Below are 25,188 nucleotides of genomic sequence, written 5' to 3'. Positions count from 1 at the left end.
GATTATTGTTCTGAACCCGACCATTTTTGTCACGGACATCTGCCAGAGTGGCTCAAAAATAATCCAGTGATGTTTCCAAGAAAGGCTTATTAGTATTATCTGACATGCAAAGAAGCTCCAGCTGCTTCTCATTGACAACATCCAAACAAGATTCAAGCAACAAATCAGTCGTTGATAGAAATGTTGTCAGATTGGCTTCAAATTCAATAGAAGCACCGGCGTGACCTTTGAGACGACTTCCTGACGTGAGTTACTGCTTATCAGCCTGGGGGAAGACTTAACATCAACCGCAAATTTCCTACCACGACGCTCATAAGTCTTATTGCCGCACCCCAACTGCACGCGGAGTTGTTCAATTAGATAAGAGACACGCTCCTTATTACGGTCAACACACATTTTCTTCTTCAACCAACTCGTTTGACCAGTTCGGTTTTGATTTCAGAGAAGCCAAGAAGCTGACTTTTGATCCATTCGATTCGACAACGTCAACACGTGGCGCTCCATCGAAATAAAGGCGATGACGTCATCGCGCTCTTATCGTGTAACGCGCGACCGTGAATTTGTCGCATTTCAATTTAGACGAAGCTTCGTTTCCGCCTCGTCTTCTTATTATAGCTTATCTCCGAGGAGCCGCATTGAAGACGATTCGACGACATAATGAAAATATTTATAAATCACATTTCCACATAATCCAGTTTAACACAAAGTCCTTCACAAGGCAGAGCAGAAGCACGGGTCGTCGTCTCTCCAATCTCCCCCTCGGCTGATTGCCGGCGGCGGCGTCGCGGGCCGTAAAGCCCGAGTCAAAGCAAGTCGACAAGCACCTGTCTAATCTTGCTGAACTCAGCAGCATTGTCATTATCTTGCTTGCATTGCTAATTACTATAGATGATCCCAAACACAGATGGCGTTTGAAGAGCGAGCAAATGGCGGAAAGATAATCATCAGCGTGGCGCAAATACAGCAAGTTAGCTATAGCTAACGTAAGCTAGCATCAATCAAATCCAGAAATATGATCTACAGGTTTGAAGATCTTAAAGCTTCAATACAAATTACTTGATCTGCACTTGAGCTCCAGACACATGAATCTCCTCCAAAATCAAAATCCCCTAAATCTGTGTCAGTTGCCGCACATATCCAGGAAGTCAGTCGACTTTGGGCCGGGAAACTGCTGAGGGTGATCCCGAAATTGCACTCGGTTCCTCTTTCAAAATGTCAATTCATACGTTAGGTCATGTCATGGAATGGTTTGCCGTTGAAACACCTCATGAAACGTGTCCGCCATCCCGCTGGACGTTCCTTTTGGCTGACGAGGAACATCCCGTTACGTCATCCGAGTGTGGCCTTTTGGACTTGAAGCTGCAGGTGTGGTGAAGCATGGAAGGGATTACTGAATCACAACACAGCCACCACCCTGCTTCTTCTTCTTCTCCCTGGGTGGACCTGCCTGCGTGGTGGGGCCACAGCAGAAGCAGCGAGACTGTTTGTAAATATTGACACCAATTTGTTTTTGCAGGTTATTTATAGCGGCCCACCTCCAAGCAAGTTTGTCGTGTTGCATCTCCTCAACTTTGAAAGGAAAAGGCTCTTGTAACGTTTAGCTTTGTCCCTCACCAGTGGCAGCTGAAGGACGTCGACTGGCTGTTTTATAAGTGGTTGTTTTCTTTTTTGGTGGGGGGGGCTGGCACTGTTAGCGGCTCCGTTGCGTGTGTAGCAGCGCGGCAGTTGGGTGACGCAAAGCGAGCTATTAATAACTCACGAACGGGATGTTCTCGCCTCGTCACTGCGAGGTCATTCGAGGATAAAAAAGCGCGTTACGATACCCAACACCACCAGACCCGACATTTTTTTTTATATTGCGGATTTCGCTAATGTTGACTTCTCGTGCAAATACTTCCGCCTTGAGCACGAGTGCTGTGGGTAGCCACGCCCACTTTTGAACCCAGTGACTTTGGGAGCACCCTGACGTGGTGACGGAACCTTTTGGAATTGCAAAAGACTTTTGGAGTTAGCTCCAACTGCTTAGTAAATAGTCTCGTCAGCTAGGAAAACACATGCCGCAGGATGCAAAAAGGGAAAAGCGACACAATGTGTTTTTCTTGGGTGTCAAAACAATCGTTGGAGTGAGAACAACTTTCAAATATGAATTGTTTGTGTTTTTGTGGCAAGAATGTTCATTGACACACAACAAAGCAAGTCTGTTTGTTGGAACGTTGACAGGAAATAACAGCAGCCAATTCTGGTTTCAAACTCAAGGCCCGGCCGGGGGCCAGATATGCATCATTTTGCGTGGTCCGCAAAGGCAAATCATCTGCCTCAACTTTGTGTTTCTAACTAAAATACCCAACTTGCCTTCAATTTTATTAACCTTAAGAATTTAAGATGGATGAATATTAGTTGGATATTATTTTTTATCCTGGATTGGGATTGTAAAAGCTATTTTTCCAACAGTTTTTTGTCTAAATGTAATTGAAGTCACATTTGCATGCGGTCAATATTTGGGTTATGGTCCGGTTTCTGAAACATTCAGAAGATCCAATTTACACCCCTGAAGGAACAGAGCCACATGAACATCATGACACAACGTGACATCATTACATTATATGTTGAAGACGTGGTTAAATACCGTAATCTTCGGACTATAAGTCGCACCGGAGTATAAGTCGCACCAGCCATAAAATGCCCAAAAAAGTGAAAAAAACCCATATATATGTATATAAGTCGCTCCTGAGTATAAGTCGCCCCCTCACCCAAACTATGAAAAAAAAACCTGACTTATAGTCCGAAAATTACGGTATTAGCTGCAATAGGCGACACCGTGCTCTGTCAAGTCTCCCAAGTAGTCAAAAATGGATGCTCTACGTTAAGTGCCTCTGTTGAAAGGATGCCCCAAAGGCCGATGGCATCAGCATCACGTGTTCATGCAAGCATCTGAATAGCCAGTGCCTGCGAGGCTCATCCCTCCGCGCCCAGTGCACTGATCAATGCATCGTGAATAAGGTCACCGCTGACCAGTAAATGGGCGCAAAAGCAAAAATGTGTCCGCTTCACTTTGCTCTTTTGAGCTGCATTGTGTTGCGTGGACAAAGCCAACATGCCGCCATGAGAGGGAACAAAAACCAGCGCACACGCTCGAGGTTGGCCGTCATCCTCGGGTCAGCGGAGTGACGTGGACGGCGGCTCGGGTTCGCCGACATAACTTTGCGCGTAGCGACAGAGCGCTCGTCTGGCCGCTTTGCTATCCGTTTATGCAACATTCTCTCAGCGAGAGAATCTTTGTTCTTTGTGGTGGCGTGCCGGGGAGGCATTAAGGCGGGGGAGGCGGGCGGGCAGGATTAACATAGGGGTGAAAAAGGCTGCCTCTGTTGTGCGGTCGAACGTGGACAGCCTGGAGGCGCGGCAGAAGGAGGATGACGACCACAGTGAACTCCATCTTAGATGGACGCCTCCCACCAGCGTGCCAACCGATGCAGTGACCTTCTTTTAGCCTCCGCCCTTTGACTACGACTGACGGCAATGTGTAGGCCAGTTCTGCCTGAACATTTTAGAGTGATAAACCCTCATCTCTATTTTCTTGTGGGCAAGAGATCTAAATTAAGTACAATGTGCATTGTGCCTTGTTTGTACTTGTAGCTTGACTTCTGTTGTTGTCTCAGTCAGTCATCTTTGTTTGCCAGGCAAGTTACGTGAGCAGGAGTTGCTGATAAGTGCGAAATCATTTCGGGGCTTTTCGTAACCAGTAGATCTTGCTAGACTGCTGGCAATAACATGGAGTTTGTGACTCACCGAAGCTCCTCACGCGACCGACCGACCGACGGCTGCACCTCCCGCCCACAGTTTGTTTCTCACTATCAATATGTTGTCACCTGTAACCCAGCGAGAGATCAAAATACGCCGGGCTCCAAATTCAACGTCGCATTTAAATTTATCTTCTGACTAATCCTCTTTTGTTTTCTACACAGGTGAAATAGCAGCCTGCTTTGTCATCATTAGTCATAAGAACCGTTGATGGTGTGTCATTCAGCAACAGAAGAGAGACAATGGGACAAATAAGTACCGAGATTATAGTTTCATTCCGTCAGTAACTTCTTCTCGTTTCTTTTTGCTGTGTCAGCTTTCCTCTGACGTGGAAAAAAAAAATACTGTCTTGCCTGATAATAGCACGCTGGGTGAAAACAGCCCGTTACGTCTATATTAGCTCTGCTACTTGTGACAGCTAGGGCAACTTCAGATAAAACAAAATGCAAACAGAAGGTCAGTTAATGATTTAGAGATCACGGAAAGCAGTTAGTTAATGAATAGAGGAAGAAAATATCTCCATTTAAATAAAGTCACTGTACACCGGAGTGAGCCGTTAGCTGTTTTTGTTAAAGATGGTTTTGAAGAAGCCTAGCTAAAACAGTAGCGTGTTTACAGATGAATGCTAACATTTGTTATCTTTGACGTATCACAAACATATAAAGAAGAGAAATGGATATCGTAAAAGCTGCACCACCAGCGAGGAATTTTTCTATTTGATTTTTTTTTATACTTGGTGACGTACATTTTTTTTCACTGAGGAAAATGATGAGAGCCTTTATTCTTGAAGTACAAAGTCGCTAATGCTAGTGGAAGCTTGTTTCTGAAAAGCTAGTATTTGTCGGTTTGACTTACATAAAAAGTCTACACACCCCTGTCAGCGCACACCTGCCCCTCTTTTAAAGTGCCTCTGATCAAATGAAGATTTTTTTCGGAGGCTTTTCCTGATAGTAGGAGCCTGAAGGTTTTGCGCTAACACTAACTGTGTTTCGTAATTGCCTTCCATGCCAACCCTTCCACGATTTAAGTTTTCTATCCCTGACCTCGACAATACTGGTGTTTTTCTGAATTTGGTACCCAGACATGAAAATCAATCCCTGGAAATAAGCCGGAGGTTACAGCACTGACCACCTGCCAAAAAGAAGAATACAGCTATAAGGGATTAAATCTGCTTGTGACTTTTCATGCTTTTCGTTTTATTTCCCTTGCCACTCTGACCTTGGCATGACAGCCAGATTGACTGTCAAAGTGGTCAGGCTGTGCTTTTCTCTCCTACTACAAACAATGTGAAATGGCCAATTTGCCCTGGAACTGGATGTCAATGCTAGACACTACACAAGCTATCTCAGAGTACAAAAGGTCCCCGGAGCCATCACGTTGTCGGAGTTTAAGAAAAAAAACATCTACTTCAGGATTTGCAATCATAAAAAAAAAAACTTGTGGTTTTCGAAGCTGCAGCTGATTTCCTTACTCTTTTGGTAGCCGTATGCCCGGGAGTTGATTAACACTCGCATATTTCGCCACAACTCACACAACGCCCTGAGAAAGAGGAAATAGACCCTCTCCTCGAGAAGAAGTCGCACACGAAACGCGAGAACGTCGTGTTTTTTTGGGCGAGCAAAGAATATGTCAAATAATACATCCAGATGGCCCTCTGAATGGCACGTCGCCTTGCTCGGGCTGAACACTGAGAACATTCTAGAGCGCTGCTTTTGTGCACCGTACTGAAAGTGTGCATTCATTCTCACAGGAGTGCATCAGCTGCAGCAGAGAAGCCGCTCTAATACTTCTGCTCTTATTCCAAAAGCCTCAATCTTCTTTTTCTGACCAAATAAGCATGAAAAGAACATTCTTCTAAAGGTCACTCCATTGAGACATCGTGAAATGAAAACATGTTTGATAAGTCTGTCATTCAATTTGCTTTCCTGTCAGGTGGCATCTAATTTCCACATCCGGTGGCCTGAGCAAAAACGACACGTAAAGTTAAGCCTATAAAGTGAGCTAGATAAAAAAAGAAAAAGGTCCAATGATGACAATGAAGATCTCACAGCCCTCCCCACAGTGTGCCACTTGTGTGCTCCCTGAGGATGATCTGAAGAAGACTTTGCCTGTGCTTGTCTGGCTGCATGTCAACTGGCAGAGACCCTGGAGTTTCTCAGAGAAAGGTTTGTGGAGGTAGAAGAAGAAGAAGAAGAAAAAACCCATCACATCTCACTCCACTTTTCCGAAGCGCCGTCATCACAACCAATCGGGGCTCAGCTTCAGAAAACTGAGCCGTGATTGGTTGCGAGCTGAGACCTGGCAACTGTGATGTCATTTTCAGTTGACAGCAAGTAGCAAAATGGCCGCCTTCTGAAATGACTACAAACATTTGACCCATTTATGTCATATGCCACAAACAAAACATTGTGTTTTGACTAATTGGGCTGCAGAGAACATATTAGAGCAAAGAAAATTCTGGTCCTCTTTAATTGTTGGTTTGAATTTGTGATTGTCCAAACTCAAGCTCAGTGGGTAAAGACAAACTCTCATCTTTGCATCTCTGGACAATTTAGAGATTGGCCTAAAATGACTTTTAAAGAGGAGAGAAGCAATTGGTCGCCCTGCAGGCAATTGCACACTCCACTCCAATTCTCGCGAGACGACCCTATTAACTAATTAGTCTTCAACGAACCTAACACAGTTTGAGAGGAAGCCGAGCAAGGCCGGAGCCGAGACTCGAACCCCAAAAGTGCTTTGCAGACAGACGCGCTAATCCCATTTGTCAATTTGTCAAGGTCCAAAAGGTGCCGCGCGCATCCGAAGGCAGCAGTGGCAACCTGTGGCGAGACTTTGAAAGTGTCTGCGTGTCGGAGTCTTTTGGGGCCACGCTGCGCCCAATGAGAGCTTGGCGCGGTGACGCTGCAGCAGCGCGGTGCCGGTGCAGGACACGCCCCCAGCATGGATACAGGCTGCAGGGACAGGCGCTCCGAGACACTCTCACTATGTGCTGGAGAGCGTCTGAAGCAACCATGGGACGAGTGGACGCGTGCAACTTTCAAGAGTTGCCGCACTGAACAAAGACTTGCCCCTTTTTCTTCTCATCTCCTTCACTCGGGGAGGGGGGGTGAAGACTTGTGCGCGCTTGCGATCGTCACGCAGGATGTTATTGCTGACGAGACTCGGAAAGCCGGGTAGGAAGAGCGTAAAGTCTCTCTGATGAGATCCACCTCCTTCTATCCGCCACACAAAGGGAACCACGGAACAAGTTCTTTTCTCCCCCCACGAAACCCCACGCCATCGTTTTCTTTTTTGGATGTCATAGTGGGGGGGTTGTTTGAAAGACGTCATGGATCACTTCGCAGCGGAGTGCCTTGTCTCGATGTCCAGCCGCGCGGTCGTCCACAACCGGGAGATGAAGCCGGACAGCCCGTCGCCTTCCCCAACGGAGGACGCCAAAGAACCGGTGGTGAAGGACAACTCGTCCCTATACGTGGTGGCCAGGATCCTGGCGGATTTTAACCAGCAGACTCCCAACGGCGAGCAGGCGAGGAGCAAGGAGGAGAGCCAGGGCGGCCTGACGGAGGATGCAAACGGTGCCACACCTACCATCACCATCTCGGATCCGTCGCTCAAACAAAGGGGCAAAAGATCGAGAGGTCGCAACGAGCCCGAGTCCCCGCAGAAGAAGCACAAATGCCACTATTCGGGTTGTGAAAAAGTTTATGGCAAATCGTCGCACCTCAAGGCGCACTTGAGGACGCACACAGGTCAGTTGCACGTGCGCTCGTTGGACTTGCGCGCAAAACGTGCGTGCTTGCATGCAACGCATTGCGCATTTCATTTCACCTGCTTGCCATTCATTGTGTGCGCACGGCCGCCCGCCTTTGGCTTGCTCGCATTGTTCCCTTCAACTTGGGTGAACTTTCCTTTCGTTTGCGCGGAGGGTGGGAGCCGAAAATAGTGCCACTCCCACTCGCGTCTCCCAGCTCGCTCTCCTCCACTCGCAGCCCTCCCCTCGCTCGAGCGAGCTGCAGCGCCAATGCACACACAATGCAGACTTCCGGCCCTTGTTTTCTTCCTCTTCTTACTCTCTCAACAATGACGACAACAACTTCAATGACGTCTCCGGGCTAAATGATGACGGAAGCATGCTAAAAGTTGCGCACGTACAACCCATGACCTTCTCATGGGTTTGCTTTGCATTCCTGTGGATAAGCCACAGCAAGGAGGGAGGGCTGCTCAAATGGATGGAGATGCGGGTCCAAATTGAGGGGGTTGATAAGAACTGTGTCTGCCCAAAGCTCTTTGTTGTGATGTGCCACACCCCCGCTAGACAGGCTGCCAGCTGATCTGGCCAGCAACAGACTCTACTAGCTGAGCCCAGACCAGACCAGACGGAGGAGCCTCGCCTCCTCTCCTCTCCTCTCTGCAGCTTCTCCCAGCCCTTCCCTTCCCTTTTTCCTTTGCACATGCAGCCAGCCCCTCTGCAGCACATACAAGAGCCACGCGCTCAGGTCTCACAAAGGTGATTGTGTTGAAAGGAAAGAAAGGCTCATTTCAATCAAGATGAAATGGCCTTTGCAACCATCACATTCGTTGTTGACCAGCACAAGAATGGCATCATGGCTGATCACTTCTATTGCTTGGGATGTGATCAACACTCACATGCTTTTAGGAAACGTGCGACCCAGATATTTCCGAGAGAAAGGTTGTCATGCACTGTCATGTTGCCTACTTACTGTCAAACTAAACATGAAACAAAGGGAATTAAACCTTGAAACAAGTCGACAACTTTGCCCCCGCTAGCTTGATGCTAAAATAAAAAACGCCATCGTTGTGGCGGCCTTGTGATATTCAAACACAAAATATAGAAAGACAATATCACAAAACTTACTGTCATATATTCTTTATCCTCTGCAAAGAGTTCTTTGTGCTATTATACAAACAGTCTTTGTCTTGCTTTATGGCTAATGCTAAAAGAGAAAAATTTAGGGTCAGTGCCGTACATCCAGAACATGCACACGTGGAGGGAGAAAAAAAAAGAAGGAAAAAGTGAGACTCACATTTCCCGCCTTGTTGTGTTTAAAATGTGGCTGTCTTGATTTAACATCCCACCAGATGTCTCCTTTCATGCATCAAATCATTTGATCACGGCAACACGGCAATGTCACACTTTGCTGGATTCTGTCTACAAGGCAAAAGACAGGAAAGAATTTTTGGGGTGGCAATGGTGCTCAAACGGTTTGACCACATGAATATATCTCAGCTTCTTCTTCCTTCAAGCAAACGTTGTGTTTGGCGTAACTTGCAATTGGCGCGCGGCTGTCTCATAATCTGTGAGAATAACAAGCCTTTGCGCTCCTTCCATTGGACGGCCACAGAATGTGGGTCATCTGAGTTCAGCCGAGCTGCCTCAGCCAACCTTGCAGTGCTTTTCATACAGCCAGACTCCGGCTGTGCTGTGCTGTGCTTCCCTCCAGATCCGACTAGTCGAGCGAAGAGAGCGCCGATCGGCAGCTCCGGCTTGTAATTGCAGAGCGGGGGGAACACTTTTATAGGCTCCCAACAAAGAGAGCCAAGTACCAGACGTTCCTACTTGTGTAAATGCCGTCATTGCGGTCTTTGTTTATGCGAGTTGGCAACGGGAGAGGAGCTCAAACTCCATCCACACGACTCGTGCGCTCGTGGACTTGAAAAACTATCATTAAATAAATGAAGCAAGTTGCAATTCATTTTCAAGGAGCAAGATTTAACGGTGTTTTTGTTACCCTTTAGGAAAGGCCGTGTATGCTAAAAATTTAGAAAAATATAAAAATATAATATATAAAAATTAACATTAATTAAATTAATTAATTAAATTAATTAATATAATATAATATATATATATTTTTTAATTAAAATGTCTTTTTTTTTTTTTTTTTGGGGCTGTCACAATGATTTTAAGTGCATTTAATTTGAAAGCAGCAACTGGTTGTGATGGGAGGTATCCAAGGTTACCAGACAGCATCGGAGGCGGGGCATCCTGTCGTGCACAAAGCAAACATGAAACGTAATCTCAGGTTAATATGATCTTGTAAAACAATCTCACCTTTGAGTTATGATGTGAGCAACGAGTCATCACGATTCCAAATGACAAAGACCGGCTTTCCCGTGAGCGTCTTGTGGTGTCTTTTGGTTAGCGGCGAGCACACGGTGTACTGAAAGTACGTCTCATTACTGTACTCTGATTATGTCATGCAGCCGGCTGTATTCCAAAAAGAGACATGACCCCCCAGGTCTTCATAAAACAACAGGCCGGGGCCTTCTGTGCCCCCCCCCCCCCCGCTAAGTATATAGGACCTCTTCACAAAAGGCTCGTCTTGACAGTAAATAGGACCTCTTCAAAATTTTCGGCGTCACTGAGGTGGAATCGGGGTCAATAAATCTTCAAGACAAAGCGCCTAATGGCATATTTTACAGCTGGATTGAGGTTTTGTCTGGGGCCTCTTTTGTGGTCTCCTCTGATACAGACAAAATAAATGACGGCACCTGGCGCTAGCAGAACACATCCATTGCCCTTATTCATGCTCTCCCTCTATTTTTGCACACGTGTGAAGCGGCGATTAGTAAGGGCCATTTTTAATGATGGCAATTTCCACACGGGGAAAAAGGAGCGAGAGAAAGCCACGATTTGTTCTGCAGCTCTTCCAGCGGTTTGATATTTTTGCTTGTGTCGCGACAAAGAGGGCACAGTATTCCCATGTGGCTGGGATGAGGTAGCCCGGGTGGAGATGGGGTTTTCCCACACTTGCTTGAGTCTGGGTCTCATCCTAAGTCAAAGTGTTACACGGGCACCAGAGGTCAGTGTGTCTACCCGCCACTTGGCAGGATTTCCAGCAGCCGTTCTCAGCCGACCGATATTTCTGCCTAGCGTTGTCGGGAGAAAATCAGCAGTTTCTCGTTTCCTGCAAACATGAGGCTTTAAGGAATGCGGCCTGCATAGTTTTTTTTTTTGCATGTGACATAATCTCCACTGCCGCTAAAAATATCCCACCATCGTCATTTTGTCGACTACATTGGCCTGAAACATTCTCACGATGAGCGAAAGACTTGAGGGTTACTCACCCGTCCGTCTGTGGTATGGTGTTCCACAAGGTTCAAGTTTGAGGCCCCTTTCATTGTATTTGCTGCTCCTGGGTTCCATTTTAGCAAAGCGTCGTATTTCCTTTCACTGCGAATGACAGATCGATTTCTCACTAAGCGGTCTCAAATTTGGGTTTTAACTTGGAATGTTGGCTCCCACACATTTTAGAGGTCATTTCAAGATTCTATGTATCTTGAAATGGTCTCACCTTATCTCTTTTAGTCTTTGGTATGACCCGGCTGGGGTTTGAACCCACAACCTTCCAGTCTCAGGGCGGACACTCTACCACTAGGCCACTGATCTGCTACTTCGCATGCATCTGTGCTTTTAGGGAATAAGTTGCATTGCTATAGTCAAGTCACCTTTCCAACCAGTTGTAGACTTCAGTTTAGCTCACAACTGTTGGACCTGTAAATCCAGAGCTGGATTTTGTGATTATGTTATACAGTAACTAATTCCAACCTACAGATTACAACAACAACTAACCCACCGTTGACCTTGGTGGTCATTCCATCAACTTAAACAAACTGAATCCAATATTTGCTTGATGTCCGTGCAGCTGGACGTTACGTGTCCAGTGGAAACAAGGTATTAGTTAATCCTCTTGAAGCCAGGGATGTAAATAACACCAAAGTGGAAGCCACTGCCGTGCCTGTTCTAATCACGCGGTGCTGTATTACCGCACTGTAAAGGACACACAAGGCTTGCGCCACATTCCCATTCTAACCTCCATCCAGTATGGGCATTTTAGCGCTAACGGGATACTTCTTGGCTCATGTTGAAGCATAAAACCCGATTTAACTGCGATGGAGCGGCCATGATGGCCACTCCTAACACAGAAAGACCTCTGTCATTCACATCCACGGCCGTGCTGCTTTCAATCGCCCACAAATGTCAGTATTCTTTAGGTAGTGTGGCACGGGATCATTCCCATAAAAGCCGCTCTGTTCTTCCCACCCCGGCCGCCGGCCCCTCCCTCCCTCCTCCAGCCTGCATAAGAAAATAGGTGCTGGAGCGTGCTGTGTTGTGGCGGAGACGACCTGCCAGTTGGTGTTCATTACCAGTGGCAGGAAGATTCCGACCTGTGGAACACTGCACGCTGTTCAAAAAGCCAACAAAACATTTCTTGCAACGGCGCTGTGGCAAAAAGGCGGTGAGCGCCGAGTGCGGTCGGGTGGGGGTGGGGGGAGCTGTGGTATATATTCACTGTCAATGCCCTCCATTGATGTAGGTCATTTACTGTATTGGGCTGCATGTGTGGCTAATCTGATTAGCGTTTGAAGGGATGAGACCTCTAAGGCAGAGGGCACCCCTGTTAGCCAATCATTAGGTTCTATCCGTGAGTTCTGACTTGTTATAGAGGAAGCTAAAGGGAGTCTTTCGTTTCTTGCCGATGCTCACTATGGTATGCATGACGTGTGGTAAATCACAGACTGTTTGTTTGGCACGTTGAGACGTGGCCCTCAGCACAAGGTGTGGAGAATTCAATGGACCCGTCAATGAAGCAAACAGGGAAGCCCTAAGTGTTTTGTGTGATTGACTGGCGGCCAGTTGTGCTCTTGCCCCAAACCAGCTTTTTTAAAGATATTTAGTCAAAACGAATATTTGCATTTCTAGGCTCCATCGCGCCGTTACGTTATAAACAACAGCGTCTACGCGGTCGGTTAAAAGGGCGTCAAACAAACGTCTTTCCGCAACAGACGAGCATTGTCTCCGTCTGTATCTCGTCTTATCGAGCAGTGCTGAGGCCTCTCGGGGGTTCTGTTATTCTTCTTCTGGGCTCCTCCGAGGTTTTGTGTCTCGTCTAGTGTCGGACTTCATCAGTCTGTCCTGCGGGTTTACGGGTAATGGGGCACCTGCATAACCACGACTACGACTGGTTGCGTGTCCTTAGTTAACTCGGATTGAAAAGATAAAGGAGACTGCAGGTTGTTTCAACGTGCACTCAAGGTTGCAAGAGAGTGCCCACTCAAACTAATTGAGGCAAATTTGATGAGCTGGTCAATGGAGGCGAGCCATCCCCGCCCGCCCGCCGCTCCCTTAAGAGTTAAGGGGATGAAGTAATGCACGGGCGGCTAAGTGTATGCAGGAATCGGACGGGTCATACGCAACCTCGCTGCCGCCGCCGCGCGTCTCTAGACTGAATGTCAATATCTTCCGTGCAGTGCGGCGGATTGAGGGAAGAGCGTTACGGTTAGTAGGCGCGAGTCTGATTGAAATGCATTACAGGGGTACTCCTCCTGCTGGGAGCTACAACCTGACAGCTATAAGGCCCACAAGGGCTGGCAAGCCCAATCAATGGTCTCGCTCAATAACGACAAAAGATCTCCATGTTTTTAGAGTCCTCTCCCGAGAAGCTTGAGTTGAGTTTCCGTGGCACCCACCTGACCCCGCCCTTTTCACACGCTGGTACAAGATAGGCTTGTGGGAGACAGTAGACGGGACTGAAGAATCGCGGTTGGTTTGGTTGTCTGATTTTGGGATTCTTCGGAGTACTGTTTGTACTCGTCAGCATACTAGCAGTTTTTACATGAGGTGGTTGTCTGCTGGCAGAGAGGCAGGCCCCGGTTTGGTTAGAGGTCATAGAACCAGAAGTGTGCCAGGTCCAACCACCAGAACCAGTCTCTCGTTTTGTCTGCACCTTGTGTTCTTTTCTTTTGTGTCTGAGATTTGCAGAGGTATTTTCAAGTTAGGGTCAAGATGTGTTGCTTTCATGCCCGAGGACACGGCAGGAATGTTATCTGCTCCTATTTGATACGCTGGAGTGTTTTGTTTGTAGTAGGTGACCGAGCCGAGTTGTCGCACGGTTGCTCACGTCAAAGAAGTGATTACATCTCGCCTTCTCCGGGACCAGGCCGGGTCGTGACGCCGGTTTAACCCTTCCTACAGAAACCGATGGTCTTAGGCGTGAATGAACCAAGGATGTGGGAGGGGTGGTCAGAGATAAGCTGTTTACTTACTGACCTAGTGACCTCAGAGTGAGTGTTTATATAACTGCAGTACCTGTGACATAATCACGTTGCATGGAGCACGAGGTACAGTTGCAGTCACTCTCTTTCCTGGTAACTGGGTCAGTGTGTTCGTTAGGCAATTCTTCCCTCAGTGCTGACCCCCCCCTACGCCCAACCCGGACACTTTCTGAGAAAGACCAACCACACCCTGGATGTGGCAACCAGCCAAGGATGGGACAACCAATCCGTTTGCGATTCTAAGTGAGGGAAGCGTGCTGCTAAGGGAAGCTGGCATGCATGTACTGTAGCGTCATGGATTTTTTTCCGACCTAAAGCTGATGGCATGAGTCCACATGGAAATGCAATCAAGCAAGAGTTATTGAAAGCAAGCAGGGAATTGTCCAATTAAAACGATTTGCAAAAAAAGATGACGTAACTTTGCTGTTGGATTGTTAAGGTTGTTTTTATCATTTCTTCCTCAATGGATACCTGCTGATTAATTAAGGTAGGGTGTATATTTGAAAGGAGGAAATAATTAAGGAACTAGAACATGCGAAGATGCCAAACAAACAGTTTCAGTTCCGTTTTTGGAAGAGTTGAACCGGAGGTCGGCTCTTTTCAACCGACGATATGCAAAACCACCTTGAAAATTCTCACGTTTGGGCTCCAGAGGATCGGAACGAGGGAATTCCTCTTGTGCATTCTTTACAGACAAGACGCTGACTAATGGCTGCACCCGACCGACCGACCATTGGCTTATTTCCACACAGGATCAAAGTAGCTGTTCCCTTAATCTCTTAAAGTATTCCTGGAAGTTCCTCTCGTGAAAATCCCACATTACGATTTGGGGCATCGCATTCTTTTTAGTCCGCTGTTAAATTTATCCCAGGGCCACAAAGGGGGGGCGACGTGTCCATCAATCCCCAGTAGTGACGGAGCTCTAAATAATTTCAAGGGTCACAGCGGGTTGCCGCTGGATACCTGATGATTCCCATCACGGCTGTCTGTATAGGACTTGGGGACATCTCAGCCTGGCTCTCTGGTGTCTGGTTAAATATTAATTCTGTTGGATCTGTTACACTGGTTACCGAGCCTTAAGCAGCATGGCGAGCTTAAGCTCCACTTTTAGTAGTCACGAACACATTTTTTTTTTTTTTGCAGTGCCAGGTGGCCACGCCGGCTGTTGCTCTTGCTAATAAGGTATGAAATCAGACCATCATGATGCTCATCAATGAGATGAGGGCCGTAGAAGTAACACTAGTATGTTTCTGGAGGCTCAGGTTATTTACAGCTTTGAATTCGAGCCAGAAGAGACACTCAGGCACTTTGCATTGGCTGTGATAAAACATTTGAATGGAAACACGGTCGTAAATTAACCCAGAGCCGGCGGGAGCAGAAAGTAGGAAGGACCCGGTGGGTCTGCCGACAGTTGAGGTGAGGCGTCAGGAACACAGACCGGGCTGTCTAGACTTGCTCGCTCTGTCTGCGTGTTTTGTTGCAGTATCGCGGGGGCGATGGCGTACACGCGTACCAACGTCTTCTTGCTGGTATCGAGTGGCGTACGAGGAGAGCTTGATGCTAGGCGGCAACTCTTTCCATTATGGCCTTGAGGGAAACCGCAGAACAAAGAAGGCATTTGGCGGGCCCGCTCGTACGCGCTCTTTTGTCACGGCACCTTTGAACATGCAAGCGCGTTTACTTCTTTTTCGTCGCTGGGGAATAAAGGTCACGTCAAAAAAAAAAACGGGCCCTGTAATACCGAGAGGAACATATGAGCCTTTGTTGTCAAGCAAAAAGCATGGCGAGGCTGCTTTCATGCTCCATACACAATGTTTCCACATTCTATAGAATAGAAGGAAACCACAAGATATATGGTACCATCTGGCTTTGAGTAGATTTGTGTCAAAGCTCAATTTTATTGCCCGATAAACGGGGGAGGGTGTAATTTTCCCATGCGCCGAGCGGCAGATAGCTGGAAAAAGGGTGGGGTGGACCCATTGTGAACGCATCTGGAGAATTCAACGGCGGTTTTGAAAGAACTCTTTTTAGATTCCAACTATTCCTCAATATTTCTCGCCATCCGATGGTAAACTATCCAAAACTATTGGGAGAAATCTGTCATCATAATGCAACCAAGACAGTATTTGTCTAATAAAATGACAAACATTTAAAACGTTGAACCAGATTCTGATTATTAAATGTATTGATGTGTTTTGCTAGCCGAACTTGGTTTACTTTGACCACCCAACCAATCAGAGAACAGAATGCTTCCTGTTACTGTGGGATCTGAATGAACCAACCAAGAGGACAGAATGCTTACTGTTACTCACTGTGGGTACCTGAAATGTCGATTGGTGAAAGAAGAAACAGTCGTATTGTTAAAATACACTAAAAAGTAAATCTGGCTTTGATGGTTTTCAAGACTCATTTTATCGACCTGATGATTTTTCATCATCGTTGAAATTTGGCAGGGTTGTCAACAACATTCTTGTATGTGGTGTGTTAAATTTAGAAGACATTTATTGTCACTTTGTCGGGACTTTTGATTGACGTCAGCCAGTACGACTGGTTTTGAAGGCTCTGGGCAGATTACATTGACGTGACGACACAGACGCTGAAATCTGATTGGACAAAAGTAATGTCTCCATAAACATACTGTAATTTTCGGACTATAAGTCGCGTTTTTTTTCATAGTTTGGGTGGGGGGGGGGCGACTTATACTCAGGAGCGACTTATATACATATATATGGTTTTTTTTTCACTTTTTTGGGCATTTTACGGCTGGTGCGACTTATACTCCGGTGCGACTTATAGTCCGAAAATTACGGTACTTGAAGCAGTGCAGCCGTGAGGAAAAACTACAAAATGAAGAGATTTTGTGGAACAAAATTCCGGGTCATTGCTTTTTATATTGTAGCAGAGAAGGCTTTAACATTCTTACATTGCCAGGCTGCTCCACCTTTTTGTTGCAAAACAAAAGCAAAAGAAATCAGCCTACCTTTGATATGCTCTTGTGAGTTTTCGATCACGCTCATGAGATGTTCGACCACAAGTTTGCCGCCATGCGTCACTGTGGTTTCTGCAATAAGTGCAAACATGTCTATATCACATGTCGAAACTTTTGACAGACAATCATAAGCGCAAACTGGATGACGTCATCCGCCTACCACATGACCACAGTCCTACGACTTTGAGGCAGAATTGATTCCGATTCCTCTTTTCACGAAGACAAATTTTCATCAACAAAATGAATCACTCGGTTTCGCAAGCTTACTTTCCCATCCTATTTATTCATGATGTTATGTTTAATCTCAAAGTTTTGAATGATTGATTAATATGAGCTTTCTTGTCGGTGAGGACTGGCCATGTTTTGATGAAAAGTCTTTGGATGGTCTTTAAAATACACATCAAAGTCTCTGACAATTTTGTGGTGGTTCACTTGGAATAAATAAACGTGCAGAGTTGAAGGGACTGGCTTCGTGGAATGCAATTGAGAGATTGTAGAACCGACTCCATTTGGTGCCAGTCCAATGGCGAGTGTGGTTTTTGTTACCATGACTACAGCAATATCTGAAAGGAGAGCCCAGCGTAAAAAAAAACAAAAAACAATGAAATATTTCACAATGAAATTCTTTCACCAAGCTCAACATTATTCTGTGCATCTAGCAAAATTCAATGCAGCTTTGCTTACCTTGTGGTTCGGACTCACTCTGCAGGGAATGCTTGAAAGTGGCGCTGAATCCTTAGCTGATAAATCATCACGAGAGAAACTCTGTGGGGGGGGGGGGGGGGAGATATGATTTTAATCAGGGCAACAGAATGCTTGTTGACGGAAACGTTTATATGCAATGGATGACTCCCAGTTGACTGACTGTCCTGCTTCTGTTCTGTCCAGGAGAGCGTCCGTTCCCTTGTACCTGGCCCGACTGCAGTAAGAAGTTCGCTCGCTCCGACGAGCTAGCCCGCCACTACCGCACCCACACGGGAGAAAAGAAGTTCGGCTGCCCGCTTTGCGACAAACGCTTTATGCGAAGCGACCACCTGATGAAGCACGCCCGGCGCCACTCGGATTTCCAGCCCGGCATGCTTAAAAGGCCCCACGGTGGCGGCGGCGTTGGCGGGGGAGTGGCGGGCCACGCCGCCCGCCCCGGCTCCCTCAGCGATTACAGCCGCTCGGACGCCTCCAGCCCCACCCTCAGCCCCACCCTGAGCCCCGCCCTCAGTCCCGCCAGCTCGCCTTAAACCGAACTTCGCACTTTCCGCCTCCAGCGTGTTCTTGTCATGATAACGCTGATGTTGTTGCACACTTGTCAGCGGCGACCCCCATCTTTGCTGATCCCGCGCTTGCTGTGGTGTACCATACTGTACAGAACTGCTTATTGTCGAGCAATGACGTGTGCGATCGATCCCATAAGAAGCTAATGCCTCTCCCAGATGGCAATATTCACATTCTCGACCATGGTCTCGACTTTTCTTCGAATTGTCCGTGTGCAGCGACTCGACATGACTTAGAAGAAAGACAACTGATGAGTCTTAGCAAAATATTTGTTTTTTTTTCTTTTCAAACAGGTGATGAGAAAGGCCATACACACACACACATACACTGTAAATTGTTGGGTCCAAAGTAACCCAAATTGGGTGAAACCGCAAACACAGCGTCAGGTCCAAGATGGATATAGCCATTGCTGGGTTATTATTACCCAAGCCATTGGGTTGAAGATTAAGTTGGATCAAGATTTGAATCCCAATCGGGGTATACTTATGAATGAAAGGATACAACAGAAGAAAGAATATGTCGGTGTTAGCCACCGAGCCAGCTAGCCACCAGTATCGTTACATCCCTTTGAATTCAACTTCAGTTCTTCACCCAATCGCCAACCCAATCTGCTAGGTCAAAAATCATGAACCCTAACCGTGAGTAAAAGTAATCCAATCCGCTCAGCTACCCAGCGAGTGTTTGAGGAAAAACAACCCGGCATTTATTATTGCGTGTGTGTGTGTGTGTGTGTGTGTGTGTGTGTGTGCACGGATGCTAAAAACAACAACACACACACCTCAGGATAGAAGACAGTTTCTCTGAATACTCTTGATACTTCACACAAAATGCACAATCTACTCATCACTTTACTCGGAAGTTCAACCAGTGGTTGGATTTTTTTTTTTTGCCCTGCTCAGGGATGGCCTTGTTAGCTTGAACAAATGTCGGGAAACAGTCAGTCCACACACAGACGCATTTATATATGGAGAATTATACATGTACTATATCTGTAGATATGTAGACGTACAAACATGGACCCATGTATATATTTCAGCCTTACGCTCAACACGCCATTGCACTCTTTTACGTCAGCCAGTCAGCCAGCTTGACTTCCTTCTAACATCATCATAAGCCTCTTTTAAGACAAAACGACACATCAGAGCTGTAACACAAGCCCCCCCGGCATTTATCCGTCTTTGCCTTTTAACACGGAACCGAGCGAAGGAAGGGAGATATTGCCCGTGTGCGTTTTGACACGTCCCGCAGTCGGATAATTAAATACGAGACGTCGGGTGGCAAATTTCGGACGATCTGATAGCACCTTTTTGGGAATGGGGAATGTCAGAGGCGTTTAGGAACAACAGCGGCGTGGAAAAATGTCGACTTTTAAACACACCGACCCTGTTCCTGCGGCATCCATTCTCTCGCTGGACATTTATTGCCAGAATTGGGTTATAAAGATACGTTTCAAAGCAGCTGTTTAAATACAAATGGACACAAAGGGACGATCATGTGTAGCACATTGGGGGAAGGGCGGGTAGCAAAGACCAAGTCGTTCACGGGGATGATTTGAGGCCTGCAAAATATCCCACAAGCGACGTCATGTCACCCGTCTGGCTCTACCTGTGCCGTCAAGCTGTCAAGCTTGAAAGGAACTCGAGGGTGGAGCTGTCTGCAATGTTCAGATGGGAGAAGGCGCCTCCTGATAAAACGAGAAGAGGTTTATCACGACTTGAGCAGAGGAGGAGACGCCCTCGTTTCCTGCTTATGCAAATGTACCAACTTGGGGGAGGGGCGGGGTGGGGTCAACGGTACCACCAGGCAGACTCAAAATTAGCGACGGAAATATTTGGCTTCTGTGTGAAATTTCACGATGGTTAACTTAATTCAACTTCTCGAAACTTTTGAACTGCTTAGAGTGCAGCAAAAAGTACGGAAACGTTGGACATTAAGTTCATGCCGGATCAATTTTATGAGTGACTTTAACATTTGAATATTTTTATGGTGCAAAGATTGATGAATAATTATTCGGAGCCAATAAATAATCATTTTCCGACCAATGAAGTGAAACTGGACCTTTTCCTGTATTCCTTGGAGTCCCCTTTTTGACAAAGCTCATACTGTTAAACAGCTGCTTTCTAACCTCTCCAAGCAAAAATGAAAATATCATCTTGGTGTCGCGCCGTGACCCGTGTGCTCGGTTGCGCATGTAAGTCGAGCTAAAAAAACGACTTCCATCGCGTCCGCCTGCATCCTCCTTGCAAATGCGCCGTTGCTTTGATCCCATCGCATCCATCCAGACCGTTGCCATGGCGAACGGCGCTTCATCCCCCCCCCTCGGTGCCACGCGCATGTTAACAACTCCGGCAGGTGTACGTTCATGAATGGCGGGCCTTGTCTCCCCCGACTCGCCCCCGCCCTGGCGGCCATCTTTCTTTTCAAAGCAGCATCTTTTGCCACATCCCCCTGGAGACAAATCTCCTTCGATCCATTCCCGTCACTTTTAGTAAGAGAAACCACTGAGGATAATAATGTTTTCAATTTTCTTAACGGCTGCTGAGCAGTTTTTATGTGCAGGTTTGCATGCTTTTCTTAATCCATAAACCGCACAATGACCTCAGGTTCCATGGGACGTATACAGCATGGGTGGCATGGTTTGTTCTCACTGCTGGTCAGTGTCCAGCAAACGCCTCCCTCCCTCGCTCCCTCCCTCCTTCTCAAGGCCCACCTGCCTCTGCACAACATCCTGCCCGAGTCACAATTTGGGCTCCCTGAGGCTGAAATGAAACGCCCCTAAGAGAGAGAGAGAGAGAGAGAAAAGAAACTGGACTTAATACATGATGACATGTGAAAGAGGAAATGTCCCCATCCATCCTTCCATCCATCCATGTTCTCACTGTACCAAAAACTACTTGAATCATTCAACAGAGAAAGGCCATTGAACACCATTTTGTATATTCTTTTCAGGGTGGGGGTGTTTTTGTTTGTGTTTCCATCGTTTTCAGGTCATTGATAGCGGATGTGTATGTTATGCTAAAAAAATAAAATAAAACAGCCATCCACTCACCAGAGTGCTGTTGATGTCAGGGTGACGAGCATTTGTTTCCATGTGGGCTTGTCCTCCATGATTCCTCCACGTTCCCACGAACAGGGAATGTTCAACTGGTGGGCGACAGTTAGTAGATGAAACTTCCTGACCTCTATGTATATTCATTTCACATGGAATGACTCATTTTCTTCTTCAGAGTTGTTTTCCTTGTGATGTGACCCTGAGCGTTACACACGTGGACTAAATTGTCTTCAACAGAAAAAATAAAATAATAATCCACAGTGGTCATAGAAACGAAATGACCTGATGACAAAAAATAATAAATAGAAAATAAAAATGAAGCAATGAGACTAAGACATTGCTTTGGAATTGTGGTTGCACAGGTTTTATTTTTTTTTAAAAAAAAAAAGGTAAATCTTAAAAATAATAAAAATAATTATGAATAAATACAATACCTTGTTGACATTTTTAACCAAGTTGTCCTCTAACATTACAGGTGTGTTGCCCTCAGTCGGTCTATTATGGGAAAATCATGTTAAAGATAAAAGCTAGAAAACCATCTCCAAACAGCTTTTGATTTTTTTTATTTTATTTTTTTGCCCATGTGTGTAGCACCAATCCGTATTTACTCTTAATTTGTATGATTGCTTTCTTTTGGTGGTGTGTATAGTTTTCAGGATCATACCTCTTTGAAAAAATATTTTGCTTTTTTTGTTGTTTCTTTCCAAACACCCGGTGTAGCTTCTGCTCGACAAATAGCACAAATAAACAATGGATTGTTTATTTTCTGCTTCAGGCTTCTTATTCTGTAAATAAACAACCGGTTGTGTTTGTTTTATATATGTAAAAAAAAAAAAAAAAAATCACAACATGTCAGGGTCCTTCTCATGCTTTTGATTCAAAATTGCAAAATGAGCCACACACGCATTGTATGTGCTGGTTTAAACATGCGGGATGATGTCAGCATTGAAAAACGATCTTAAAAAAAAAGGACTTTAACCTATGAGGTTCCTAATCACATTGTACTGCTTAATAGTTGACTGCCTATTGTAAAAAAAAAAAAATGCATTCGATTGGATTGACTGATGAACTAAGCATATTTAAAGCGACAACGTGTTGTAATATTCTGGACTGATGTCAAAGTACAGGGTTGATGGATGCAACTGTGTGCCAAAACATCCAAGGGTAAATAGCTAGTGTCACACATTGTACAGTTTTTTTTTTTTTTAAACTGCTTTTACGTCATGTACAGGATTTGTGCATATTTGATATACTAGGTGGAATATTTTCTGCTTTCAAACCATTTGGTTGTGTAGCTTGCTTTTTTTTTTTTAAATTCTTATTTAATGTGATCTTTTGGTTTCTGTATGTAACACAATTAAATGACGTACGGTGGACCTGTGCTATTTAAGTGAATAGCAAAAAAAATTAATAACCCAACCCTAAATTCTTGAATTACGTTTTTTTTAGGGGAAAAATTAGCGACGACGCGGGTGTCCATATTTTAATGCTAATAGACGAAGCCCGACCATTCCAAAGGATTGAGAGTGTTTGTTTGGTTTTCTAGCGAGGGAGACAAATGACTGAGAGGTTTTTCCACATTCGTGCTCAAGGTACGATCCTCATTGTTTCCCAGGTGTCCTAGCTCCTCGTACTTCCCCTTCGGGGCCTTGCGTGGAGCCAATTAAAACGAACATTCAAGAGTCAAACATGTCTTCCCGCTAATTTTTTTTTTTGGGGTGGGATACCTTTAAGACTAGTTAGTGAGGGCTTTGTTTGAGGGACAGTGTGATTCTTGGGTGTGAAGTTGTTAACCAAAGGCTATGAAGGGAAATATGAATGTGGCAGGAATTGAGTTCGGCCGAGGCCGGGCTTGCTAATGGACCTTCTTTGATTCTCATCCCTTGAAATGAGCATCAAAGAGTTACGTGCGCTGCAACGGGTGGTTTTCTCGATGGCCTCTTCGAAGGAGTTTAGTGCAGGTGGTGTGCGCTTTTTTTCGCCTCTCCCCTGTTTGTCGTCAGTGCAATGTCGCTCTCTTGATACCTCATGTGCGTTTCTCCTCTGTTCATCACCATCAGTTGCCTGTTGTCGTGACTCCGAGATGCCGCGCCCCTCCCATCCCCTCTCTGGGCCGGCACGGCTCTAATGTAACGTGTAAATAACTCTCGACTCAGCTACGGCCAGTACATTCTTCTATGACCTCACAGTTAACTTTCAGGTGTCTTTATTTTTGTGTGTTGTGTCCCCCCCCCCCCTTTCAGCAAACCAAAATCACTACACTCAACAAGTATTACAGTTGTACAGTACCTGGGATTCCAACCACATGTAATGTAATGTGCTGGTCTTAGCTGCTCTGCTGTACCTTTCTATGGCATTATTTTTTACATGTTAGACGATATATTGTGACAATGTCCTATGCAAAAATGAAAAATAACAAGATTGTTGAATCATGTATGTTGTCATAACTCGTATGCATGGAATAGTGAAGTTTACATTTGGAAATAAATTCATAAAATATGCAGCTCTAACTTGTTTTGACTTTTTTTTTTTTTTGCCACAAGTCAGGCTGAACCATGAATTGAACGGTCGACGGATTGTAAGGAAGTCACAACAGACAAGATTGTATAAACACCAGAGTGTAGCTCCGCCCCTGCCTGATGCTAACCCTCGCTGAACCACTTACTTTAAAGTCAAATAGTTTTTTAATGACTCACCTTTTCCTATTTTGACTTAACCTTAAAAGGGACCCTAACATTTATCACATAAACTGTTATTGGACTAAAGGAGCGGTACACATTGTGTACTTCCTCTATTGTAAAATATTCTACACAGGTCAGCTACCAGGCAGCTTCCTCTTTGCTCAAATGCCGCTGCCTATTTCATAACAAGGACGTTAAATTAAATATGCGTGTTCATATCACTTTGAATTTATTTTGCGTCCGGCTGGTTTTACGTCCGTGTTCCTTTTGTCACTCTCGACCACTTTGGCCGTCGCACTATTAGACGTGGCCTCCCGTGTCTCATTGAGGATTGGATTTCATTGATTCAAGCACCCTTTGAGAATGACAGCAAAGCAGGGCGGGGACCTAATGGGCTTTGACAAGCTTGTTTCTCACACAGGCCTGTATTATTGTTGCAACAGGAAGTACACCTTGTTCCCGTATTTCACCCCCGCTAATATTTACTGTAACGACGGGGTATCAACAATGGGCGGGGCGCCACATTGCTGTGGACTCTTCCTTCCTTTTTGTGTTGGTTACATATTGTCAGCTTTCCGAGCAGTGTGCATCTATGCAAAGTTTCTATGGTCTGCCCAACCAAAGAGATTATGGAGCATGATTTTTTTTCTAGATGGAATTAGCATTAAGAAGTTTGGCCCTGTTCTGATGATCCAGGGCAGATTAGACTGGCATAGCAACAAAGAGGCTACACACACATATATTTATATATAAAATAAAAAAAACATCTTGGAAAGACACGACACCCTCTTTCTTGTCAACTCAGCAATGCAGCACAAGACAGGAAGGAAGTGCAAACATTTTAGAATTCTGCTCAATGATTCTGGTCTTCACCCTGCTTGTCTCCAGGCAGGTTGGAGGCACACAAGCTGCCAGACTTGGCACGGCCGGACAACCCACCATTTCTACTGACTTTCACATGGACGGACAATGAAGATTCTAATTTCATTTCATTGATACTTTCTTCCAGCCGCAATAAGAAACAAATAGGGGAATGCTTCCCGACAGTGTCAACCAATCAAAACAGAGTATGATTGCGGCGTTCTTTGCATCAGATCTCATCAGATTGTACGTAATGCTGAGTCGAGTGAACATTTCTTGTCATGAATCTGCAGTTATCCCGCAGCGGGCCAGTCAAGCGTGCAAACCATGATAGATAAAAAAAAACACACCATATTAAAAAGCGTGCGAGGGAGAAGAGAGCGAGAAGTGCTTATATATATATATGTGTGTGTGTGTGTGTGTCCCATTCTCAGAGGGTCTTTTCCAGTCACGTGTGGGCCCTC

At 45.6% G+C, this 25,188-nt stretch overlaps 1 protein-coding gene and 2 long non-coding RNA genes across 3 annotated transcripts; 1 reads left to right on the top strand and 2 right to left on the bottom strand.

The window, feature by feature from the left end:
• Positions 1-3,473: 3,473 nt before the first annotated feature.
• LOC133157268 (uncharacterized) lies at positions 3,474-9,680 on the bottom strand. Its single transcript, XR_009714979.1, has 3 exons — positions 8,844-9,680; positions 8,675-8,753; positions 3,474-5,943 (listed from the first exon to the last, which is right to left on the bottom strand). It is a non-coding gene; the product is annotated as an uncharacterized LOC133157268 (long non-coding RNA).
• Positions 6,735-23,692, top strand: klf13 (Kruppel like factor 13). The gene is made up of 2 exons (XM_061283660.1): positions 6,735-7,547; positions 17,750-23,692. Exons 1-2 carry the CDS (start codon positions 7,127-7,129, stop codon positions 18,094-18,096), a joined length of 768 nt encoding a protein of 255 aa, XP_061139644.1. The 5' UTR covers positions 6,735-7,126; the 3' UTR covers positions 18,097-23,692.
• On the bottom strand, positions 9,691-17,619 carry LOC133157267 (uncharacterized). Its single transcript, XR_009714978.1, has 3 exons — positions 17,546-17,619; positions 16,853-17,424; positions 9,691-10,990 (listed from the first exon to the last, which is right to left on the bottom strand). It is a non-coding gene; the product is annotated as an uncharacterized LOC133157267 (long non-coding RNA).
• Positions 23,693-25,188: the final 1,496 nt, after the last annotated feature.

This window comes from Syngnathus typhle, linkage group LG7 (genome assembly GCF_033458585.1).
Source record: "Syngnathus typhle isolate RoL2023-S1 ecotype Sweden linkage group LG7, RoL_Styp_1.0, whole genome shotgun sequence".
Classification (NCBI taxonomy): Eukaryota; Metazoa; Chordata; class Actinopteri; order Syngnathiformes; family Syngnathidae; genus Syngnathus; species Syngnathus typhle.
This window is presented reverse-complemented; position numbering and strand designations above follow the sequence as displayed.